The sequence below is a fragment of the Herpailurus yagouaroundi genome, unplaced genomic scaffold (genome assembly GCF_014898765.1).
Source record: "Herpailurus yagouaroundi ecotype Mexico unplaced genomic scaffold, PumYag 159, whole genome shotgun sequence".
Taxonomy (NCBI): Eukaryota; Metazoa; Chordata; class Mammalia; order Carnivora; family Felidae; genus Herpailurus; species Herpailurus yagouaroundi.
The window spans coordinates 77,971,295-77,992,419 of NW_024412400.1; the positions used below are offsets into that span (position 1 = coordinate 77,971,295).

General features: G+C 41.6%; 1 protein-coding gene and 1 non-coding gene across 2 annotated transcripts in view; both read right to left on the minus strand.

Moving 5' to 3' along the window:
- The window catches only part of ETV5 (ETS variant transcription factor 5), a 60,895-nt gene that overhangs the window by 22,195 nt on the left and 17,575 nt on the right, over positions 1-21,125 (minus strand). Inside the window, exons 6-7 of the mRNA XM_040481017.1 lie at positions 9,940-10,069; positions 8,736-9,023 (exon numbers count right to left, since the gene is read on the minus strand). Coding sequence (XP_040336951.1) covers positions 8,736-9,023; positions 9,940-10,069 — 418 coding nt within the window. The remainder of the gene's footprint in view (positions 1-8,735; positions 9,024-9,939; positions 10,070-21,125) is intronic.
- LOC121034305 (U6 spliceosomal RNA) lies at positions 16,401-16,503 on the minus strand. The gene has a single exon (XR_005792374.1). It is a non-coding gene; the product is annotated as a U6 spliceosomal RNA (small nuclear RNA).

Below are 21,125 nucleotides of genomic sequence, written 5' to 3' on the forward strand. Positions count from 1 at the left end.
TAATTTCACTGGTATTTTAAAAATCAACAATAGAATCCTGTCATATTAAGGCCTCCCTCCAAATTTAGCTTGAACCCTATTAATAGTTTTCCTGAGATAATTTAAACTTGATTTGAATCAATCTGTGGCAACAGGTGGCCAACAGATTTGTAGAACATCAAGATTTGAAATCCTTAACTGAAGAGATCAGGATGCATATAAAACATCGTTTAGATCGGGGTTTAGCATGGCACTCACTCTGTGTGACTCCTTACTACCTTACCAAAAGCAGCACCGGAAGATCATGTCACAACATGAAGACCACCAAACAATTTTACAAATACCTATCCTTTCATCCCAGACACCAAAGGCATCAGGATCTGTCTGGCCAATATATGAAGCAAGCTTTACAAACTACGGAAGCTTTGGCGGGCTGAGAGCCTTTCACCGGGGCGCCGACTGCATTGCGGTGCAACTTCATCAGGAATGCGGATTTTCAAGGTTGCTGTTATTTAAGGAAACCTTCCATGGTCTTTGAAGAAGTGCAAATTTGAAACCCGGGTTTAGGCTTGACATTTAGAACACAGGCCCCAGCAGCACACTGCAAACCTGAAATTTCTGAAGCAAATTCTGAAGAAGTAGGCAGAAGAGAAAGATGAAGATACTCTCAAGGCCTTATTTTTATCAGGTACCAAACCTATTGCTAGCAGGAAGGAACAGTAACAGGGGCACGTCTTCCACATTCTCTCCTCTCTGCCACCATCTTCGCACCTTCAAAGGTGACCTCCACAAGTCACTTCCTTTGATGGCGCCGAGAGGGCACAGAACCGCTCAGTTTTGTAACCAGAGCCTCTGCTGGCAGGCCCAAGCCCTTCCCTTCCTCTCGGTGCCTATCTTCTCAGCTTCCAGAATGAAACTTTAGAGTCGGCCTGGTGTGGTCCCTTCAGGAAAAGGTACTTCCATATGGGCACCAGCCAGCAGCCCCTGTCCCTCCCCCAAGCTGCACTTGAATGGTGCACGGTGCTTAAGGGCCTGGGATCTGCAGAACAGAGTCTATAATTGGGATGGTTCAGGCCGGGTTTGTTTTGAGGGAGTGGCAGTGGCAAAGGGGATCTTAAGGGTAGGTCACGGAACCAACATACTTGGAGAAAGATTCTCTCAGAGCTTGCTGTTGATAATGGCTTTTATTTGCAGAGATGAGTAAAGTAATTCCGTTCTTGTCCTTAAAATACATCCCGTGAACTTTACTCACTGCCCTTCATTTGAACCCCTTCCCCTTCCCGCAATCCTTTTGAAGTATCTAAGAATGTGTTGTATATATAATACAGCGATGACAAAGATGCCTCTTGTTTACTGAGGCAGGCAATCATTTTCAATGGAGAGGCAGCTTGGTTCCTAACAAACCCCTTCTCCTGCTCACTCCCCTCTCCCCCCTTCCTCCCCCAACCCGTCATCCCAAGAGAACTCCCCAGGCTGTGGTGAACTCACAGTTGGTGAGCAAAAGGAGATTTCTGACTATTGGGTGAGCTTAAATTCAATAGGTTACGGATTAAGGCTTTTTCAGTGCCAGTTTATTTAAAGAAACAGTTATTTATTTATTTGTCAGATTTATATAGCGCCTTTCCTCCCAAGAGCTCACCCACGCTACCAACATTTGGTTTACGTTATGAAAACCGTTAGATGCTTTTTCTGCATTTCCTTTTCGGTTTCTGCTGCCAACACACAGAGTAAACACAATGCTTAGAGGAAGAAAGGAGAAAAGTGTGGATCTGATGAAGGCTACACAGTGGCTATGGGTGCCAGGTAAAGTAGCCATGGTTCAGAGGCCAGCTGGGAGAGGATACATAAAATCGGCCAAGAAACCAATACCATGTACTTAACGTTTCCATTTAGGCTAAGAGAAGATACAACAGGAAAGCAGCATAGCTGGGTAAGAGGCTGTGGCTGTGAAGGTAGAAGATCCTGGGCTGAAATCCAATCTTTCCCACTTATTGGCTGTGTGACCTTGGGTGAGTTATATAACCGCTCTGAGCCTCATTTTCCTTGTCAATAAAGTAAGGACAACCCGGATACCTCTCCAAAGGTCTGTTGTAAAGATTACATAAACCAATGCATGAAACCACCCCTGGCACACTGTTAAGTTCTCAATATACACTACCTTCAAACACCACCATCAACTGCCCCATCTCATCCCCCAACCCCCAATAAACTAAATTCAGAAGCTATACAAATGTAAGGGGAGATCTTAAGGAACAGGGAGAAAACTATCACACGCACATAACAGAGTCCACTAGCTGCCTACCCAAAATCCATTCTCCTTTCTCACAATGAAAGTGCTGATTTTCATTCACATTTATTTCACACTAATGTTTATTTTCCTGCCATAAACCAAGAGCCAGACACTGTTGCAAAACAAAACTCAAACACTCCCTAAAAGCACAGCACAGAACTCTGCAAAAGCTCTCAGGGCTCTGTGAGGTCTGTCAGCACTGTGTACATGCAAACTGGACCATCTAAACTGTGATAAAACATTGATAGAGGAGGAACAAAATATGCCCTTTAAAGGCCTGGATGTTTGTCTGGTTTCCCAACATCAAACATGCAAGAAGGAAGGTGATGGAAATACAAGATGTCCCCAGAGTATCAGCTGCCGAAAGTATTAGTTTTATATGTACAACACTAATAAGTCTGACGATGAAAAGATTATAGATAAAGGGAGTTTCACCTGTTAAAAACCTAGCATCGACCGATGAAGCATCAGAAGTTCCTAAGTTGTGGTATCTGTATCATTTTAGGAAGATTCCTTTAATAGCTTTCTTTATGGATTATAAAAGCAATCTTTAAAAAGTAAAAGTGTCATAGAAGCTAGCATTTATTGAGTACCTTCTCTGTGCCAGTATGATTTCATTTAACCCACCCAATGTTTCTATGTGGGAAGTTATCTACTCTTCTTCCATTTTCACATGAAGAAACCCAAGCTTAGACAATTTAAGTGCCTTCCTGAGGTCATACAGATAGGAAACAGCAGAGCTCCCGGGACTCAATCCCAGGCCTAACTCTGGAGCCCATACTGTTTCTATAACTGCTTTTAAATACTCCCTTGATGGTATTTAAACAAAAATCATATAGTCCAGACAGCTAGAAAACTCCCATGTTTGGAAATTAAGAAATATATTTTTAAAGAACTACAGGATTGAGAGAAAAAAAATAGAAAACACTTAGAACTGAGCTTTTAAATCAAATCAGAATTAATTTAAGTCAGGACTTGTGGTATGCAGCTGAAGCAGGACTTGGGTAGGGAAATCAAATAACTGGTTATCCAAATCAGGACATTTTGGGGAGTAAAAAGGAAAGGTATGAGTAGTGACTTCCAGATAAGGCATAAACCATATTGACCTGGGAAAAACTGAATGTATGGTCACCCCAGCCTTAGGAGAAGTTTTATTTGGTTATGTGTTTATACTATAAAGACAAAAAGCTAAGAAATTAACGAGTGAATCATCCAACCAAAGCAGTTAGGAAAAGAAAAACAGTAAACTGAAAGAAAGTAGAAATAATAAAATTATTTTCGTAAGAGCCGAGAGAAATCAATGAAATAGAAAACATCTAATAGAGAGGATGAGCAAAACTGAAGCTGATTTGTTGAAAAGACAAATGATATTGTCTGCCAAGGACTAACTAGAGATTTCACGGTAATTAATTTTAAAACTCACACCAAATGGAAAATTTCCCAGAAAAAGTAATTTATTAAATTCACTCAACTAAATAGAAATTCAGAGCAGGACTAGAAAAGTGAAGACGCTTAACTAGTAATTAAAAATCTTCCCACAAAGAAAATACCAGGCCCAAATGGTTTACTGGTAAATTCTTCCAAAAATTCAAGGAATAAAAAATTCCAATTTCACATGCGCTATTCTAGTATACATTAAAAGGGGGACACCCTCTATTTATCTGATGAAAATTACTTTAATGTTAAAACCCAACAAGGATAATACAAGAAAGGAAAATTATACATTATCCTCAATCATAGATAGTGATGCACAAGTCCTAAATACAGGGGCATCTAGCTCAGTCGGTTGAGCATCTGACTTCAGCTCAGGTCATGATCTCGCGGTTCGCGAGGTTAAGCCCCGTGTCAGGCTCTGTGCTGGCAGGAGCCTGGAACCTGCTTTGGATTCTGTGTCTCCCTTACTCTCTGTCCCTCTCCGACTTGCACTCTGTCTCTATCAAAAATAGATAAAACATTACAAAATTTTTAAGAAGTCCTAAATACCATACTGGAATACAAAGTCCAGCGATGTTAAAAAAGGTAACCCATAACCAGTAAGTTGGGTTTATCACACGGATACAATGCTGGTTGCATATAAACCAGTGTAACTCACCACATTTAAGAAATGGAAGGAGAAAATTCATTTGATCAGCTCAACAGAGGCAGAAAAAATGATCAAATTCAATATCCATTCATATTAAAAACTCTGAGTAAATGAAGAATACAAGGAAATTTCCTTTAGCTTGACAAAAGGTAACAACAACAACAACAACAACAAAACCTATAGTAAACACGGTGAAATGCTACAAACAAGCCCTCTTAAGATTCAGGAACTACAAACACCCCACACTGTAACCATCAGAAGTACATTATTCAGCCTGTCAAAGAAGGCTCCATTAAGCATCTCAGAGACTCAGTTTCGGATCCCAAAGTGAATGTGTGCTGCCATACACAACATGCTATTAACAGCCGTGCGTGGAGAGGAGATGCGTCAGACACATTCACTTCATTCCAGGCCAGGCTACAAATATGACTCACAGTCAAGTTCCTCCCTCTCTAAAAATTACAAAATCTAAAGGACAAAAATGAATGGCAATTTATTGGGGATGGACTTTAAGAGGGGAAGTACAAACAGCAGAAAGACTTGAGTATATTCAACACAGCATCTTCAGGGAATGAGTAGTTATCTATCAAATCACAATTCCAGAACACTTAAGCTCATTCCTTTAAGCTTTGAAACCTTGATCAGAACCACTGAGGGACAGAACCTTCTCAAACGGGTTAGGCGATTTGCTCTTCTAGAAGATGCTGTGCCTAACTGACCCTTTCTTGAGGACTTGGGAGCACTCTATCAATTTCAGCAGGATAGCCTATTACAACACTGATGCCTCTGGGGAACATCAAGAAGTGGGGGATTCTTCCACTAGCAGTACTCTCTTAAATGTTGTGCTTCTTGATGCTGGGTGAGAGAGCAGGGTATCCCCAAATTCTTCGATGATAAATTTCCTAGTGGAGCCCTTTCAATGGAATTGTGGGGACTCCTTCACCTTGAGTTGTAATGAGAAATGGTATATAACGAAGGACAAAATCATACCTGACCGGTACAATGGGTATATAAGGTAGGAACATTTTCTAAATTCCTCCACGTAGCCCATGTAAACATCACATCATAAACAGTATGATGAAAAAACTTTTGAGATCAGGATGGCTGAACGAAAAACACACCCACTCTTTAAGGAGCGGCTGGTCTTTAAGGATAAATGGAACATGTCTCAACATGCCAAATTACATGGTTTGTTTTTTTTTTTTTTCCCTCCTTGTGGGGGAGGAAATCACAAATATAAATCATGGCTTCCAAACACAGTATTTATCTTCTAAAAATAACTTATGAGTTGTGAAGAATTATATACTAAGATCATTCAGAAAATTAAGAATATACTTTTGCCTAGATTATGTTGTTTAAAGTACAATCCTAGCAAACTGCTATCACTATCAATAAACATACACTGAGGACAAGTAAGATACCAGGCCAAGAAGGGTCTAAAGCATGGTTTTTAAACCTCAAAAAGTTTATTCAACTGCAGAGATAAGGCACATTGTGAGCAAAACAAAAAAGATACCTGTCACAACATGAGTTTAGATAAGTGAAGTAGGAATTTAGTAGGATTTTGTAATTTAAGACATGGATAAACTTCTGGCAGTTGGCAACGCTCCCCCCCCCAGCCCCCTGCCATCATACCAAAACAAATGGTGCAGTTATGAATTAATGTTTTGGTTTCTAAATGTAGGCCCTTGTATTTGGCTATGTGACCATTAGGAAGTCCCTTAGCTGCTCTGAGGCCTAATATTCTTATCTATGAAATAGTGTATTTCACTCTGCTCTGTTACAGGACTGTTAATAAAAAGCTCAAATAAGGCCGTAGTTCCTTCTATCCTGCAAAATGCCATATATTTTTGTTAGGGGGTTACTTTTGAAGTAATATTGCTTAAACAAAAAGCTAGCAAACTACAAAAAAACGTAATCTACCCCATTTCAGGCAGGCGTAACAATTATTAGAGGTGGGATTATTAAGCGTGTTCTCACACACACGCAATTATTGTTACTTTTACAAAATCAGACCAGAGATTTTAGTTGGCCTCATTTTCTGTGTGCTCTCCAGTATCTACAAGCAAAATCATTTGCCACGTTTCTGATGTCTTTTGCATCACACAAATATCACATGGACACCCCCGTTAATAACAGACAAGGGCAAGAGAACAAAATTCAGAGTACTGGGTACTTGACGCTTAAGGAAAAGGTGGGGTGGAGTAAGGATGGGGGCAGAAGAGACAGCCGGATAGTGATTTCTCCAAGTGGGACAGTGAAGTATCCAGGCTATGCTCCAGACACACCAAACTCAAAATCAAGGGTGGAGTGAGGAATTTGCATCTTGAGTAATTCCACGGGAACTCCTGTACCCTTGCAACTTTGCAACTACAGTGCCCTGGGGTAGAAGACTAACTGCCTCAGTGGTGCTTTTACTTCATCGATTTAGGACTTTGCCCTTCACCCCAGTTCTCTCAAGGATCTTTGTACCCGCCCAGTGTGTGCAAGGTCTTTTTATTCTAGACCCACATTCCCAATGACAGCGTGTAGGGGAGGTAAATCCAAGATGGACAGGCAAAGTTCAGGGAGGAATCCCCCCTAAAAAGAAACACCTGGTTTCTGGTCCCTGCCTCTCTTTGGACCCCTGAGGGAAGACACTCCTACATCTCAGGGATCAAACCTCCCCCTTGTGGGAGGGGGCTGCGTAGCCTGGTGACAAACCTGTCTGCCGGGGCTGTGGGAGGACAAACATTGTCCTTACACAAGCCCCCTGGATAAGAAACAGGGATTGAGGGGGGACTATGAATCAAAGAGATTTAACATGAAATAATTTCCCCTTACACGTGGTAGAACGTTTGTTTAAGTATTTCAAATACCAAATCTAATGCTCCACCTCATCCCTCCTCCTTACTTAATAATCCCTGCAGACACACCAGGAAGATACTGTTTAAAAACACAACACCAAAAAAAACTATTGAAATAAAAATGGTGTCCAGGCCTGAGTTTACCAACTGGCAGGCCTGCAGAGTGATTCTGCCCACAGGGAGGTTTTGTTTAGTCTGCAGAGAGTTGCTGTTGTTTTTAATTTGAGTTAGTTGCCAACCTAAAAAGAAAAACCACACAACCTGGGGTTTTTACACAAAAATCCACATTTCCAAATTCTCCTGAAGAAGTGCAAGGCTGTTAACAAGGTAATAAACTGGCAACACTTCGTGGTGGCTGTCTCCTTCAGATGGGCTCTCTACTGAAACCAGGGCCCTCTGCCGAGCCAGTCCCCCAGTCAGCGCTCGCCCCCTGGGGCCCTATGTATCATCAGCGTTCACGGCTCTTGGCCTCACGAGGGGACTAAAGACTAACCAGGCAAATTATGTAGTTCTTTAGGGTGACTTTCACAGCAGGGGCGGGGAAGGGGATCAGAACCAAACAAGAACGCTTGCTTTTTTTCTGTATTTCATCTAGAAATAAAGTGACCCTCAAACAAATTTTGGGAGGCATTTGGGTTGGACCAGGCCTGGGGAAGGTATACTCTTCCCTCCTCCCTCTCCTACCCCTCACCTCCACACCCACACGAGGCAGAACAAGAAAGACAGAAAGGAAAGGCAATGGTCACCATCTTGCAACCCCTGGTAACATCCTCGCTGATGACTCTTCACCTATATACATCCCAGAGAGACTTGAAAGAAAAAGACAGGTCCCGGAACACCCTATGTAAAGGAGGGCCGCACGCATCCACAAAATTCTAGAATACCCCAATAAAGGACTTACAAGGCTGGGACCTAAAACATTAAGTTTGATGTTTGCAGGTAGGTTACCTTCCTACTGGAGTTTGTTCGACAAATGAATGACTCTGATGCCTCAATTTTCTTATTAGGAATGTAGAACTACCTACCTGGAATGAAACCAGGAGATTTCTATCTCAAAAGTAGGTAATTACAGATAAGGTCTTTAGCTAATTCCCTGTTAAAATGTGTTAAAATCAGATGAGTGATAATACCTTTTATAATTCAGCAACCTTCTGTAATACGCAAGTAAAATGTTAATAAAGTATTTATGGGTAGCATAAACCAGGGCTGCATTCTAGTAGGCAGGATCCAATGAGGAGCCAGGAGACTTGCCCTCAGGGAGGGTCAGCAGGTTGTGTATCCTGGTCAAGCCACTCTGCTTCTACCTCCATAATGGGGGGACAGTACTAATGATCTCTCCCTTATCTACTTCATAAATCATTCGGAGTGCCTCAAGAACAGGTCATATTCATATTATCATTCACCTTACCTCACAAGGGGCTTCGATGCACTGAGATCTTTATAGGGACCTGGTAAATATGACTATCTGCTTCCTCTCTCCCCACAGGGCAAAGGGGAGGCGATGGAGGCAGTGAAAGAAGCTCAGATCAGTACCCACCTCTGTTCCGACGGATACTGGTTTTCAGGCATCATCTTTGGCATCTGCAGGGGCTGATGGGGTGGCCGGGGGACCGCAAAGGTTTGCTGCTGTGGTCCAGGTTCAGGAAGCGAATGAGGGGCGGGGGCGGGGCCCACACCTTGTACCGGGCCAGCTGCAGGGGCATGTGCAGAGGTGGGCAGAGTTGCCTGAGGTGGGGGAAATAGGGAGTTCTGATGGGTGGGTGACAGGGGGGTGGTGGGAGGGGTTAATGGCTTGAACCCAGAGGGAGGCTTCCTATCATAGGCACTGTAAACAGAAAAAGAGAAGGAACCGTTAAGCTGCAATGAAGCCATTAGCATGGTCACCAGATCCAGCAGAACAGCTAGGCTAGGTTGCAGTCCATGTTGCCAGGAAATGACAGCATTAACATAGTTAAATTGCTGGCAGCCCCGAGGGAATATTTGTACCTCTGAAAAGTGACAAACACACTGCGTCACAGGGACTTGTTTAACACTTCTAGTGATTCTTCTCAAAGATAATTTTAGCCTCTGTTTCCGGTTTCCTTTTTCCCCCTTCTAACAGAATTCTCCATGTGTGCGTGTGCAGGGATGGATGGGTGGGAGAGGGGAGAGTTTTTGCTCTGGGAGGTTTCTGGCCCACTCTCCCAAGTATTCCAGGGTTCCCAGGAACTAGTCAGAATCTCTGTTGCAGATAAATTTCTGCCGTAACATCACTTGAATTAACGACTCTTCTCCCCCTTTCAGGCAGATCTATGTTTATCTTCTAGAGCAAAGAATGATTTAAAATTAAAGCCTCATTCCTGGGGCCTGGATATTCCTAAGTAAAGGGCACAAGCCTTGGGACTTTTTCATATATTCTGATTTGAAGATTACTTCTTTGGTGCTTAAAGTTCACATTAACATATGATAGACATGAAGAAGTATATATTCCCTCCCTAGAAGCCACAGATCAAATATCCCAGTATTCAAGGTTCTTTCCCTTAGGAGGGCTCAGTACCCCATGAACTCAGTTCCCCCATGGAGCCAGTTTAGCAGTTTTGCTTTTTATGTGCACAACAAAGGCCCCATTTGGACTGGCCTACACTAGGGGATTACGTTGCCATGAAAGACCAGGAACGCTACGCTGAGTGTCTGCTGAATAGTACTTGAAACAGTCGGCCCGACGGCTCCTTTCTGGCCAGCCTCGCTCTGGCTCCACTTACCAATAGCTGTAGAGGCACTTTTCTCCATAGTTAGCACCGAGAGCCTGCTCATGGCTACAGGACGACAGCTCACAGGAGGGGCTGTGCAGCTCCCGTTTGATCTTGGTTGGAGGTGGGGCATGAAGCACCACTGCAATCAGAAGAGGGACGAGGGGGGAACGGAGAGAGGACAGCCGATTAACAGGGAGCACAATGCTTCCTTCTGCAAACCCTGGAACTAGCTGATTGTTCTTGGGAGTCAGGTCAAGTCTCATGCCAGAGAAAGCCAAACACTTAAACACAGAGCCTTCCATCTAAAACCAATGAAAAGTTCTGTAAAGTCACAATTCAACATCATTTTGAATAGCCATGTCTTTCCCCCCAATTTCTTTGGTGTTGGGTCTGCTTCCCAGAGGCTTTGAAATCCTTAAAAATTCCTGCAGGTGATGGTTCGTCAAGAAAAATGCAGGTGTGAGAGAATACCAAGAGTTGCAGACAGGAAGAATTTTGTTTCCAAAAAGGGCAAAAGAGCCAAAAATACATCGGTGGACATTCCACGTTAGCTTATCAGAGGCTTGAGACTGCCCTGGCAAACACATTTCTTACTCAGAGGCATATAAATTAAATATATGACTTTTTAAAAGTCCTTCCTAGAGCGGTTTTAAATATCAGCTCTGAGTAAGAAATACTCAACTTTAAGGGCATTTCGAAAAATTTAAAAGCAAAGGAAGACAACAATGGACTAAACCATGATCTAGGAAAGGCTAACTGCATAAGGACAAGTCCTGGAAACCTTCATGCTTTGTGCTCATGTTTGCTCTGTGCCTTTCCTACCGACCAACCAGGAAGGGCAGGTTTCATAACCAATCCTTTGAGATAAGTGCCAATTACTTTTCCAAAACTGATGAAATAATACACAGAGCTCTTGCGTAATGTTTGGAAGTCAAGGGCACGTTCCATATGTGACTCTGAGAGGACAAATTGTTTAAAATCAAGATGACTTACATGGTAGCAAAATGAAACAAAATAAAACCAGGTTTTCCCTTTCTGTCTTATCTAGGAGTGAAGTCATTTTACAGAGGGCATTTTACCCAAGGTAGAAGGACAAACTCTAAAAGACGCTACACCATGGGGGATGCCTTCTTCTACCGAGGAGTTAGAATCGCTGTTCTCTGTCCAGCTATCTTGAAGGGTGGGGGAGGAGTTAAGTTTTGTGCTGGCTACTCTCCAGTGTATCAAAGGTCTCATTAGATAGCTAACCACAGTCAGTGCCCTGGTGACCCACTTAAATTTCTGTATGACTCAGTGCTTACTCCTAATATACTTTCAGGTGTTTGGTTAATTCTTAGGGTTTATATTAGGCAGAAAGAGCGTAGTGAGCATCTGTTATCTTCTGCTAAGACTGAACAATCTTCTGGCCAACTGATTTCTCAGGTGCCTTCTCCAACCCCAAATTTGGGTCTCAGAAGTAAGCAAATGAGACAGATGACTATCACAGATGATAAATTTATAAAGCAAAGTCCTGCCAATGACTGACTGGAAAGGATAGGTTTTTATCTTTCCTTTCCTACATAATGCCAACTGCTTTTCCTAAATACATGAAATAAGCTCGGAACTGTAAGATTATATTTAGAAGTCGTAAGAGTCTCATGATTTTTTGATGGTGACATCATGGCAGCTACCCCTCAATTGTTATCAAATGTTTTTGGACATTTTAGACAGAAAATGACTAAGCTTGTTGTTAGAATGTTGTTAGTAAATGAAAAGGGAGAGTCAGACAACTTGACATAGAAAGCACTTCTTCTGGGTGCCTGGGTGGCTCAGTCGGTTAAGTGTCTCTTGATTTCAGCTTAGGTCATGATCTGGTTCATGAGTTTGAGCCCTGTGTTAAGCTCCACACTGACAGCACGGAGCCTGCTTGGGATTCTCTCTCTCCCTTTCTCATTGGCCCTCCCACCCGCACACTCTCTCTCTCAAAATAAATAAACATTAAAAAAAAGAGAAAAGACTATGTTAAAAAAAAAACAACAAAGCACTTCTCCAATGCAGTGCATATTCCGGTGGTTCTCAGCACTGTCCCTTTGTCATTCGTCACCTTTCCTCTCATAAAGTTTTGGAAAAATAATAAGGAAAGGTGTTGATATTCCAGTGTAAACAAAAGTTACACGTCCTTGAAAAGTCTACTTTTCTTTATCTAAAGAAAATCATTTATAATCACTATTTTACCTACGTTTAGAAAGTAAGCAATTATGGTATCACTCAATTTTCCTATTTAAGCTTTTGGAAATGTCTTGACATTTTCACAATGTTATTTAAAAAGTCACCAGATCTGCTGACAAGACTAACACCAGAGGATAAACCAGAGTTGTCCAGAAAGAAAAATTTTATAATGGCTTCAGGAACCATATATACCCATTTTAAAAGAGAACCTAAACTGCCAGCTAGGTCTAATGTCTTGATTTCTTCAAATCCAGTGTGTATCGTATCATTTTGCCTGCAAAATATATGATACTTTTTACTACCCTCAAATTGTCTTCTACCTGAAATCTTATGTTCTCTACACAAAGGCGGAGTTCAAGAAATATTTGATGAGTGCTCTGGTCTGAATGTTTGTGTCGCGCCCCCCCCCCCCAAAGTTCCTATGTTGAAATCCTAATCCCCAGTGTGGTGGTATTAGGAAGAGGGCTTTGGGGAGATGATTTTGGTCATGAGGGTAGAGCCATATGAGGACAAAACGAGAAGAGAGCCTTCACCCCACCATGCGGCACCCTGATCTCAAACTTCCTGCCTCCAGAACTTGAGAAATAAATTTATGTTGTTTATGTTACCCTGTCCGTGGTGTTTCATTACAGCGGCCTGAATGGACTAAGACATTGAGTGACTGAATGGATTATGTTTCCAATGAATTCTTAACCTTGAAGGCTACATTTCCCCTACAAGGCAAAGCAGTGTTAGTCATAAATATTTTTTCCCCAGGAATGAACCATTCGAAAGAGAGAAAAGAATGTGGAACACGGCCAGAGTGAGATTTAAAGTTTCTCAGATCCCTGACAAGAAAATCATTAGGGGCCGTTGGAGTGGTAAGGAAGAAGGCTCAGCTCTCTACAGGGACCAGGGGATGTGTGAAGGAACCTAATTATGGCATGCATTAGTCAGAGATAGTGGTGTATTTAAAGCAGGAACTTAGAAGCCCAAGCAATGCTCCTTGCTTTCAGTCTGTTCCCTCCTTTGTAAAATGAGATATGTGATGCTGTCTTGAGAAATAAAATGGCACAGCACCTTGCAGATGGTGCAATGATGTTGTGTATTAATACACTGTGCTTTCAAAAATAGAGTATTTAACTTCGCACAGGCAACTTACTAAACGATGACAGAGACCCAGGACTACAAAGCATGGTAATGAATTGGAATTTAAAAAGATCATGAACTCCTAAGGAAATTGGAAAAGAAATGCCAAAAAAGTTGAGTATGTAAGTTGATAAACATTTTCTACAATTTAAAACTCTGAGTTTAAGCTCAGCGTTATAGAAGATGGGCCCATAAAGCCACTGGTGCCCTGACAAATATTCCTGGTGAGTATGGAACATATTCATTGTTGTAGATATTTCATTATTCATTCATTCATTCATTCATCCATTCACTGAGCATATTCTATGGGTCAAGCATCCTGGAGATGCTGAGGACAGGACGGTATGCCCAACAAACATGGCCCTTTCTTCATGGCATGTACAATTTTGTGAGGAATCTGACTTTTAGCATCATCTCATAGATGCGTGTATAGTTAGACCTCACAGGGCCTCACAGTTCACTTCATTCAGGCCCCTACATTTATAAGGACACTGAGACCCAAAGGAATTACAGTAATTGTTCAAGGTCTTGGAGCTTCTGCTATTAGAGAAGAGAGGAAGCAAGAGCTTCTGTCATTTCGGTAATCTACTGCACTGACAGAAATGGGAGACATTTCACTCCTCCACTTTGTACATTAAAAATAGAGTACATAGGGGTGCCTGGGTGGCGCAGTCGGTTAGGCGTCCGACTTCAGCCAGGTCACGATCTCGCAGTCCGTGAGTTCGAGCCCCGCATCAGGCTCTGGGCTGATGGCTCAGAGTCTGGGGCCTGTTTCCGATTCTGTGTCTCCCTCTCTCTCTGCTCCTCCCCCGTTCATGCTCTGTCTCTCTATGTCCCAAAAATAAATAAACGTTGAAAAAAAAATAAATAAAAATAAAAATAGAGTACATAAACCTTTTTTCAACAAAAACAAAAATATCACATTACACCTGGTTGAAAGAAAGTATTCTAGAACAAAGAAAAAAATGAGTAAGAACAAACCTCTGGAAAAGAACAAGGTAGACAGATCAAGACAGAGGCAGCCACATAGACTCCTTAGGATTTACTTTGCACCGAACTGCTCCTACATACATTATTTTATTCGATCTTCCCAACCCAGTGAGAAAGCTACTTCCAGTGTCCCCTCTTTATAGATGAGAAAACTCAGACTCAAAAGGGTAAGTAATCTGTCACAGTCTCATAGCTGTAAGTGGTCAGGATTCCCACCTAAACACTGCTTAGTGTTCTACCACATTGCCTCCTAGAGGGAATCTGAGAGAAAAAGACTAAATCAAAAAGGAATTAAAAGGAATAGGGAAAGAGATGGAGAAGAAAGACAACACCAGAGAAGAGAGTGGAAGAATACTTTCTGCCAACTCTCAGGGTCTGTATCCTCATGTTTACTCTGCATTCTTCAGCTGGAGGGACACCTGATAACACCTGCATCCACTCGACTCACACCTTCCCTCTCCCTAGGCCACTAAAATGCCCAGAATCCCTCCCCCACTCCTACTGGCAACCAACATTTCTTGACTCCAGCAGCCTTTACTTATTATCAGTCCTTGCCTCCCACTCTACCTAAAAGATCTCATTCTCCCTTCTATATTCCAGTTGGCCAATATCTTCTGCTTATTTACACAACTGCAGGAACTTCAGAGACCTGGTATCTTCCACAGTCAGTCACTGACTGGCCAGATAACACATTGCTACCATGGATACCATTTCTCTCCCCAAATGTCTTGTCCCTCCTGAAACTGACTCTAGACAATGCCCTCTCAATGCCACATGTGAGGCAAGAACACTTTGGACTATCTGTACTCCTACTGGAGTATAAGAACTCTGTTAAGGATCCATGCACAAATATATATGGAATATTTATATATCCCATATAAATATGGGATTTATACCTCTGCTTGTCAGGGGTAGGAAAGGCAAGGACGGCTATCTGATTAGATTTAAGCCCACATCTGTGGATATGCACCATAAAGTACAGTGTATTGCTTTGTAGACCAGCATAACACCATTTTAAATTTAGATATTATAGTCCACAGATCAATCAACTTAACTTATTAGAAAACTCCTTGGGACATTTTTCTGACACAGTGATCAAAAATCAGGCCTGATCCTGGGGCACCTGAGTGGCTCAGTCGGTTAAGCATCTGACTTCAGCTCAGGTCATGATCTTGGAGTTCATGAGTTCCTGCCCCACATCGGGCTCTGGGCTGAGAGCTCAGAGCCTGGATGGAGCTTGCTTTGGTTTCTGTGTCTCCCTCTCTCTCTTCCCCTCCCCCATTCTTTCTCTCTCTCTGTCAAAAATAAACAAACATTAAAAATTAAAAAAAAAAAAAATCTGGCCTGATCCTAGCCAATGCAATAAGTCAAGAAAAATAAATAAAAAGCAAAAGGATTAGAAAGGAAAAATATAACAGTCATTATTCACAGAAGGCCTAATTGGGTATGTAGAAAATATAAAAGTATCCACAAAATAGAAGAATCAATAGGCTAATTTATGAAGATGATTGGCAACAAGGCTAATATGAAAAAGAACTATTTCTGTAGACCTATGAAATCTAAAAAGTAAATTTATAATAGCAACAAATAACATCAAATACCTGGGAACACATCTAATAAAAGACATGTAGGATGCCTCAGCTGAAAACTACAAAACCCAAGAAAATCACAGAATTCTCAATAAATGGAGGACTATATCATGTTCATGGGTTGGAAAGCGTAATATTATAGAGATATCAATTCTTCCCAAATTTATCTATAGGCTCAATGTAACCCCAAACTAAACCTCAGCACTACCCAGAAATGGGAATAAAGAAATTACAACTACATGGACAACATGGAATCTCACAAATATGTTGAGTGAGAGCCAGACACAAAAGATTTAGGCACCATTCAAAAGGAGATAGAACCAATATAAGGTGTTTAAAATCAGGATTGAGATTACTCTGAGGGTAGTGCCTATTCAGGGGCCACAAGGGGTCTTGTATTCTGAGAAGCTTTCTGGGTCCTGATCCAAATGCTTGTACAGCTTGTCAAACTGTACTCTTACGATTGCTCTACATTATTTCAAGTCAGTTTCTTTTTTTTTAATTAAGTATTAGAATTTTAATACCAGGATTGTTCACATACAGTGTTATTTTAGGAAAAATATGGAACGCTTCATGAGTTTGTGTGTCATCCTTGCACAGGGGCTGTGCTGATCTTCTCTGTATCATTCCAAGTTTAGTATGTGTGTTGAAGTGAGACCAAATTCCTCATTTTTAAAGAGAGCAGCCCTGTTAAACAGCATCATTGAGTTAATACTTATGAAGATTTCTCAAATTTTAAAAAATCTTTATTCTGTGAGGGTAGAGAAGCAGTCTTCCAAAGAAATAGCCCAATTGTTTTAAAATAGAAAAAAATAGACAAACTGGCCCATTCAAGAGAAATAATAATTCCCTCTGCTGACAAAATCTGTTTCCTGCCCACAAGTACAGGCTTGTGGACTCTGTCCAAGGGAGCTACCCCATGCCAGTGCTGGCAGTGAACTTCACTATTACAGCACATACGATCAAAACAAAGGAAAACACTTTTGTTGAATGTTATGATGAACGACAGTTTGATTCAAAATGAATTTCTTTTTTTAAGAAAGATAAAACCCACCTCGTCTAATAAGCCTTTCCTCTAGTGTTTCATAATCATCCAAGTTTCAATTTGCCACTGACTTTGTTGTGAATACATGTAACATTTAGGTAGTTGCTGAGTGTTAAGGAAATTGCCAATCAGCTACACTGCAGTCTGGGTGGGGTGGGGCGAAGATTAGCTGTTTCTCCTGCTTCACACACAGGCTTTGCCCACCGTCCCCTGGTAATCGTCATTCAGGTTTTGCTTTGGGGTTTTCTTTCTCCCTTCTTCAGTTTCAATACCTTCATCTGGGGCAGACTAATCTTTCCCAAATCAGCTGTGCAGGCCTGCTCTTGGGGGAGGACCTTATTTGGTCACACTCGACAGCCACGATCTTCTTACTTCACATGGAAAGTTGTGTCTCATGACGGAAGTTGACCAGAATACCAACACCTGCCTCCAAATGGCATGTCCACGAGGCTGTGTCTGAGGTGGCTAGCCTGTGTCTCTCGAGCCTCTCAGAGCCCTTCTGAATAAACGTGATGTGGAATATAGTCGTGGTCAGAGACTTCTCGAGATTCCAGAGTCGTAATCCTAAAGTGAAGGTCTATTCTTAAGCTTACTACTCTCTTTGCCACTGGATTTAGGTCACTGTTCCTCACTTAGACCACTACCATCCCACTTCACTTCCCTCCACAGAAAGGAAATACGTACTGTTTAGTTCAAGAATGGGGGCGGGGGGGTGGAGAGAGCCCAAGACGTCTGCCCATACTATTCTTCGGTTACGGCAGTGAGTGGAGCATGAGGAAAGAAGGCAGAGGGAAAGACCATCAAGCAGAAGGACATGTGAGTATGAAAAGGACACTGGTCAAATAGAACCAAAGAAGCCACCCAGAAAGAGCAAGTGTGATCTCTTCTCTTCTCATTTACCCTCTACTTGTCAGAGTACCCTACTGGCAAAGACCAGAGGGCTTTAAGTCACCAGATGTAGTGTCCCTTGGGACCTGTGGTTTGAACAGCACAACAAAGCCAACAGGCCTACTTTCCAATATACCGCTGCCTTTCCTTAGCTCTCGCCTTTTCTGGACAAATTTTGAGACAAAGCGCAAATAGCTAGTTCTAAGAAAAAAAAGATTAGATACAATTAGGCTTAGTTTTTATATTCTACCATATTACCAGAAGAGGTCAGAAAGAGGTCTTTATTTTAGGGCTGAGTAGATTAAAAATTCATTTCAAGCATAAAATATATTCCTAATGTCTCAATATTCTTTGTAATTGCTATCGCAGTCCTGGTGAATGACAAGGACAGGAGATAATACCCTGTTCTGGGAACCGAGAAGGTTTAAGGCAGATAAAGTAAGTGGATAAGTTCTGGCACTTCAAAAGAGCATCTGGAAAAGGAGATGCCTTTTGGATTTCCAAACCAAATAAGAAACATACTCAAACCCATTGTAATAGTTAACGTTAATTTTGCCCAGCAACAGTTTCCAAAAATAAAAATTTGAAATGTTATCAAATGCAGTTAGGGGGCACAAGATCCAAAGGCAGAATTGGAGGAGGTATGGGAGAATGTGCTGGTTTTTTTCATATCTAACACAGCTAACCTTGGTAAGCATAAATTTAAAAACTGAATATAGTGAAAAATCATCCATAAATAGTAAAGTCAACTATTTAGTAAGCTGTGCTAAAAAATTTCAATGATTCCCTCCAAAGCCCTCTCCTCAAACACGCACAAATTATCTCTGACCCAAGTATCTCCATCTGACTTGCTCTGTTCTTTTACCAGTATTTTAAAGTCAACACATGGGGCGCCTGGGTGGCGTAGTCGGTTAAGCGTCCGACTTCAGCCAGGTCACGATCTTGCGGTCCGTGAGTTCGAGCCCCGCGTCAGGCTCTGGGCTGATGGCTCGGAGCCTGGAGCCTGCTTCCGATTCTGTGTCTCCTTCTCTCTCTCTGCCCCTCCCCCCTTCATGCTCTGTGTCTCTCTGTGTCAAAAATAAATAAACGTTAAAAAAAAAAGAAATTTTAAAGTCAACACAATAACATGGATATAAAAGTGAGAGAATCAGCACCCTATAGGACATTTCTGTGCCTCAGGCCAGCATTTCTATATGTTTGCATTTCTACATATCCTTTAAATGCACCCCCAAAAAGTCAACAGCTAAAAAACAACTGTCTAGGGCCCTTTAAAAAAAGGTCAATGTTATGGGGGAAAAAGGGATAGATTGTTGTAAAGAAGATAAAAAAGACATAACAGTAAATACAATATATGATTCTTACTTGAACCCAAGAACAAAGCCAATGATAGTGTCAGCTAGAAAAGACATTTAAGGGACAACTGGGGAATTCTGAATATTACTGAATAAAAGTTAATTTTCTTAGGTTATGTAGAATATCGTTAATCTTTGAAGATGTACACTAAAGTATTTGGGGGTGAAATATTATGTCTACAACTTGCTTTTGAATGGTTCAGAAAGAAAAAAAAATCTATACACAGAGAAATGAAGCAAATACAGGAATATGTTTTAAAAATCAATCAGTAAGACAGATATTATACCCCATCTCCTCTGAGATACTCAGAGGAAAAAAACGCCTTCCTTATGGTTGACTAACAGGTCAAAAGTAGATGTGCTAAGAACTTCAAAACCATGCATTCACACATGAAGAAAGCTACCCTGGGCCCATTACCAAATTGGAAGGATACTATCCCGTTTATCCCTGACCATGTTTGGGTGATGCAGCCCAGGGAATCTAAAATTACACAAAGACAAATGTTGGTTACATTCTAACATCTAAGCCAGTAGTTCTCAAATACTTTTTTTGGCCTTGGTCTACTCAGGAGAAGAGAACACCCAAGAGAGGGTAAAATGAAAAGTGCCACTGCTGTCATCATGACTATGGTCCATGGCCACCTCTACCACTGCCTGCGTAAAAAGACGGTAATTACACAAGTACAAAATATTAACAAAAGTAAAATCTATCAGTAATTCCACATACACATTAATACATACATAATGGGAACTAAAACATATGCCCAACTCAAGACCACAAAGCATTCTTACTCCTTGTAAACACATGTAAATACATACGCACAACAGGTTTAGAACATTACCAGAACAGGTGGACAACTCCTTAGATTTTATCCCTAGAGTCCTCAAGAGGACACAATGTAGTCATCACCAATCTGTGAAGGTTGGGAGAATGAAAAAGAATTAAAGTTCTCTTCCTTGAGGTTCCTTCATTCTCTTCCCTTCTAAGCAGCTAATTTGGCTCCTTCTGTCCATAAAGGGTGGGCAGGGCCAGGAGAAGCAGCTTGAAATGGGCAGCCTTGGCCTTTGGTGCTCTGAGCCTTAGAGAGAAAAGGCACAAGAGTTTCTGGAGGCTCCAACTGGTCTAACTTAGCCTACCAGGCTAGATCAGAAAGGTATGTGGACTAAAGACCCAAGTTGTATTTTAAAAGTATGTTGGCTTAGAGAATCCCCTGTGCATTTATGTTTTGGGAATCAAGGATGGCAGTAGGACTCTGCTGTGGAATCAAAGCTCTCTATATAACTCATGGGAAATATGACAAACATCTGGTGCAGCCAACATCTAGGTCAGCATACACATGCACGGACTAAGATTTCAGGACAGACTCATTCTGCAGTCCCAAACTGTAAGAATGGCTGCATTTGTCCTCAGCAAAATCCCACATTAGGAAAGCAAGGCTTCCTCTCCGGGATTGAATGTGGTATCAGTAGGTACAGGGAAAGTTCTCTTCAGGATTGGCACAGTGGCAGTATTCAGGGTTTCAGATTGGTGATTAATCATGGTGGTGGTTACAGTGTTGATTACTCCAGGTTATATTTTCCTACTTGTCAAGTTGCTTGTTGGGGACCAAAGGACTGAGTATCATCACCCTGGTGGTCTATTTCTGGGCCCCAAGGTAGAGAACCAACCATGAGGTAGCAGAATTCATCAATTAGCAATTATAGAAGCCCTTCTTATATGACCAATATTATCTTCTGTACGATAAATAACGCAAGAGCCAAATTAGGATCTGATAAAGCTAGTTCCCGGAACATCTGGCTTCAGGAATCAGATTTCTTCTATGCAGTGGGGAAAATGTACAGTCAGCAAGAGAGGCTTCAGGAATTGGGTGTGTGGACAACAAACAAACAAAAAACCCACTCTATTTTTTCATGATTTAGAGCTAAAAACTTGGGGTAACACAATAAGCCGAAGGAAAAAAAAAAGACTTTGAACTGACTATCATGACATGAATT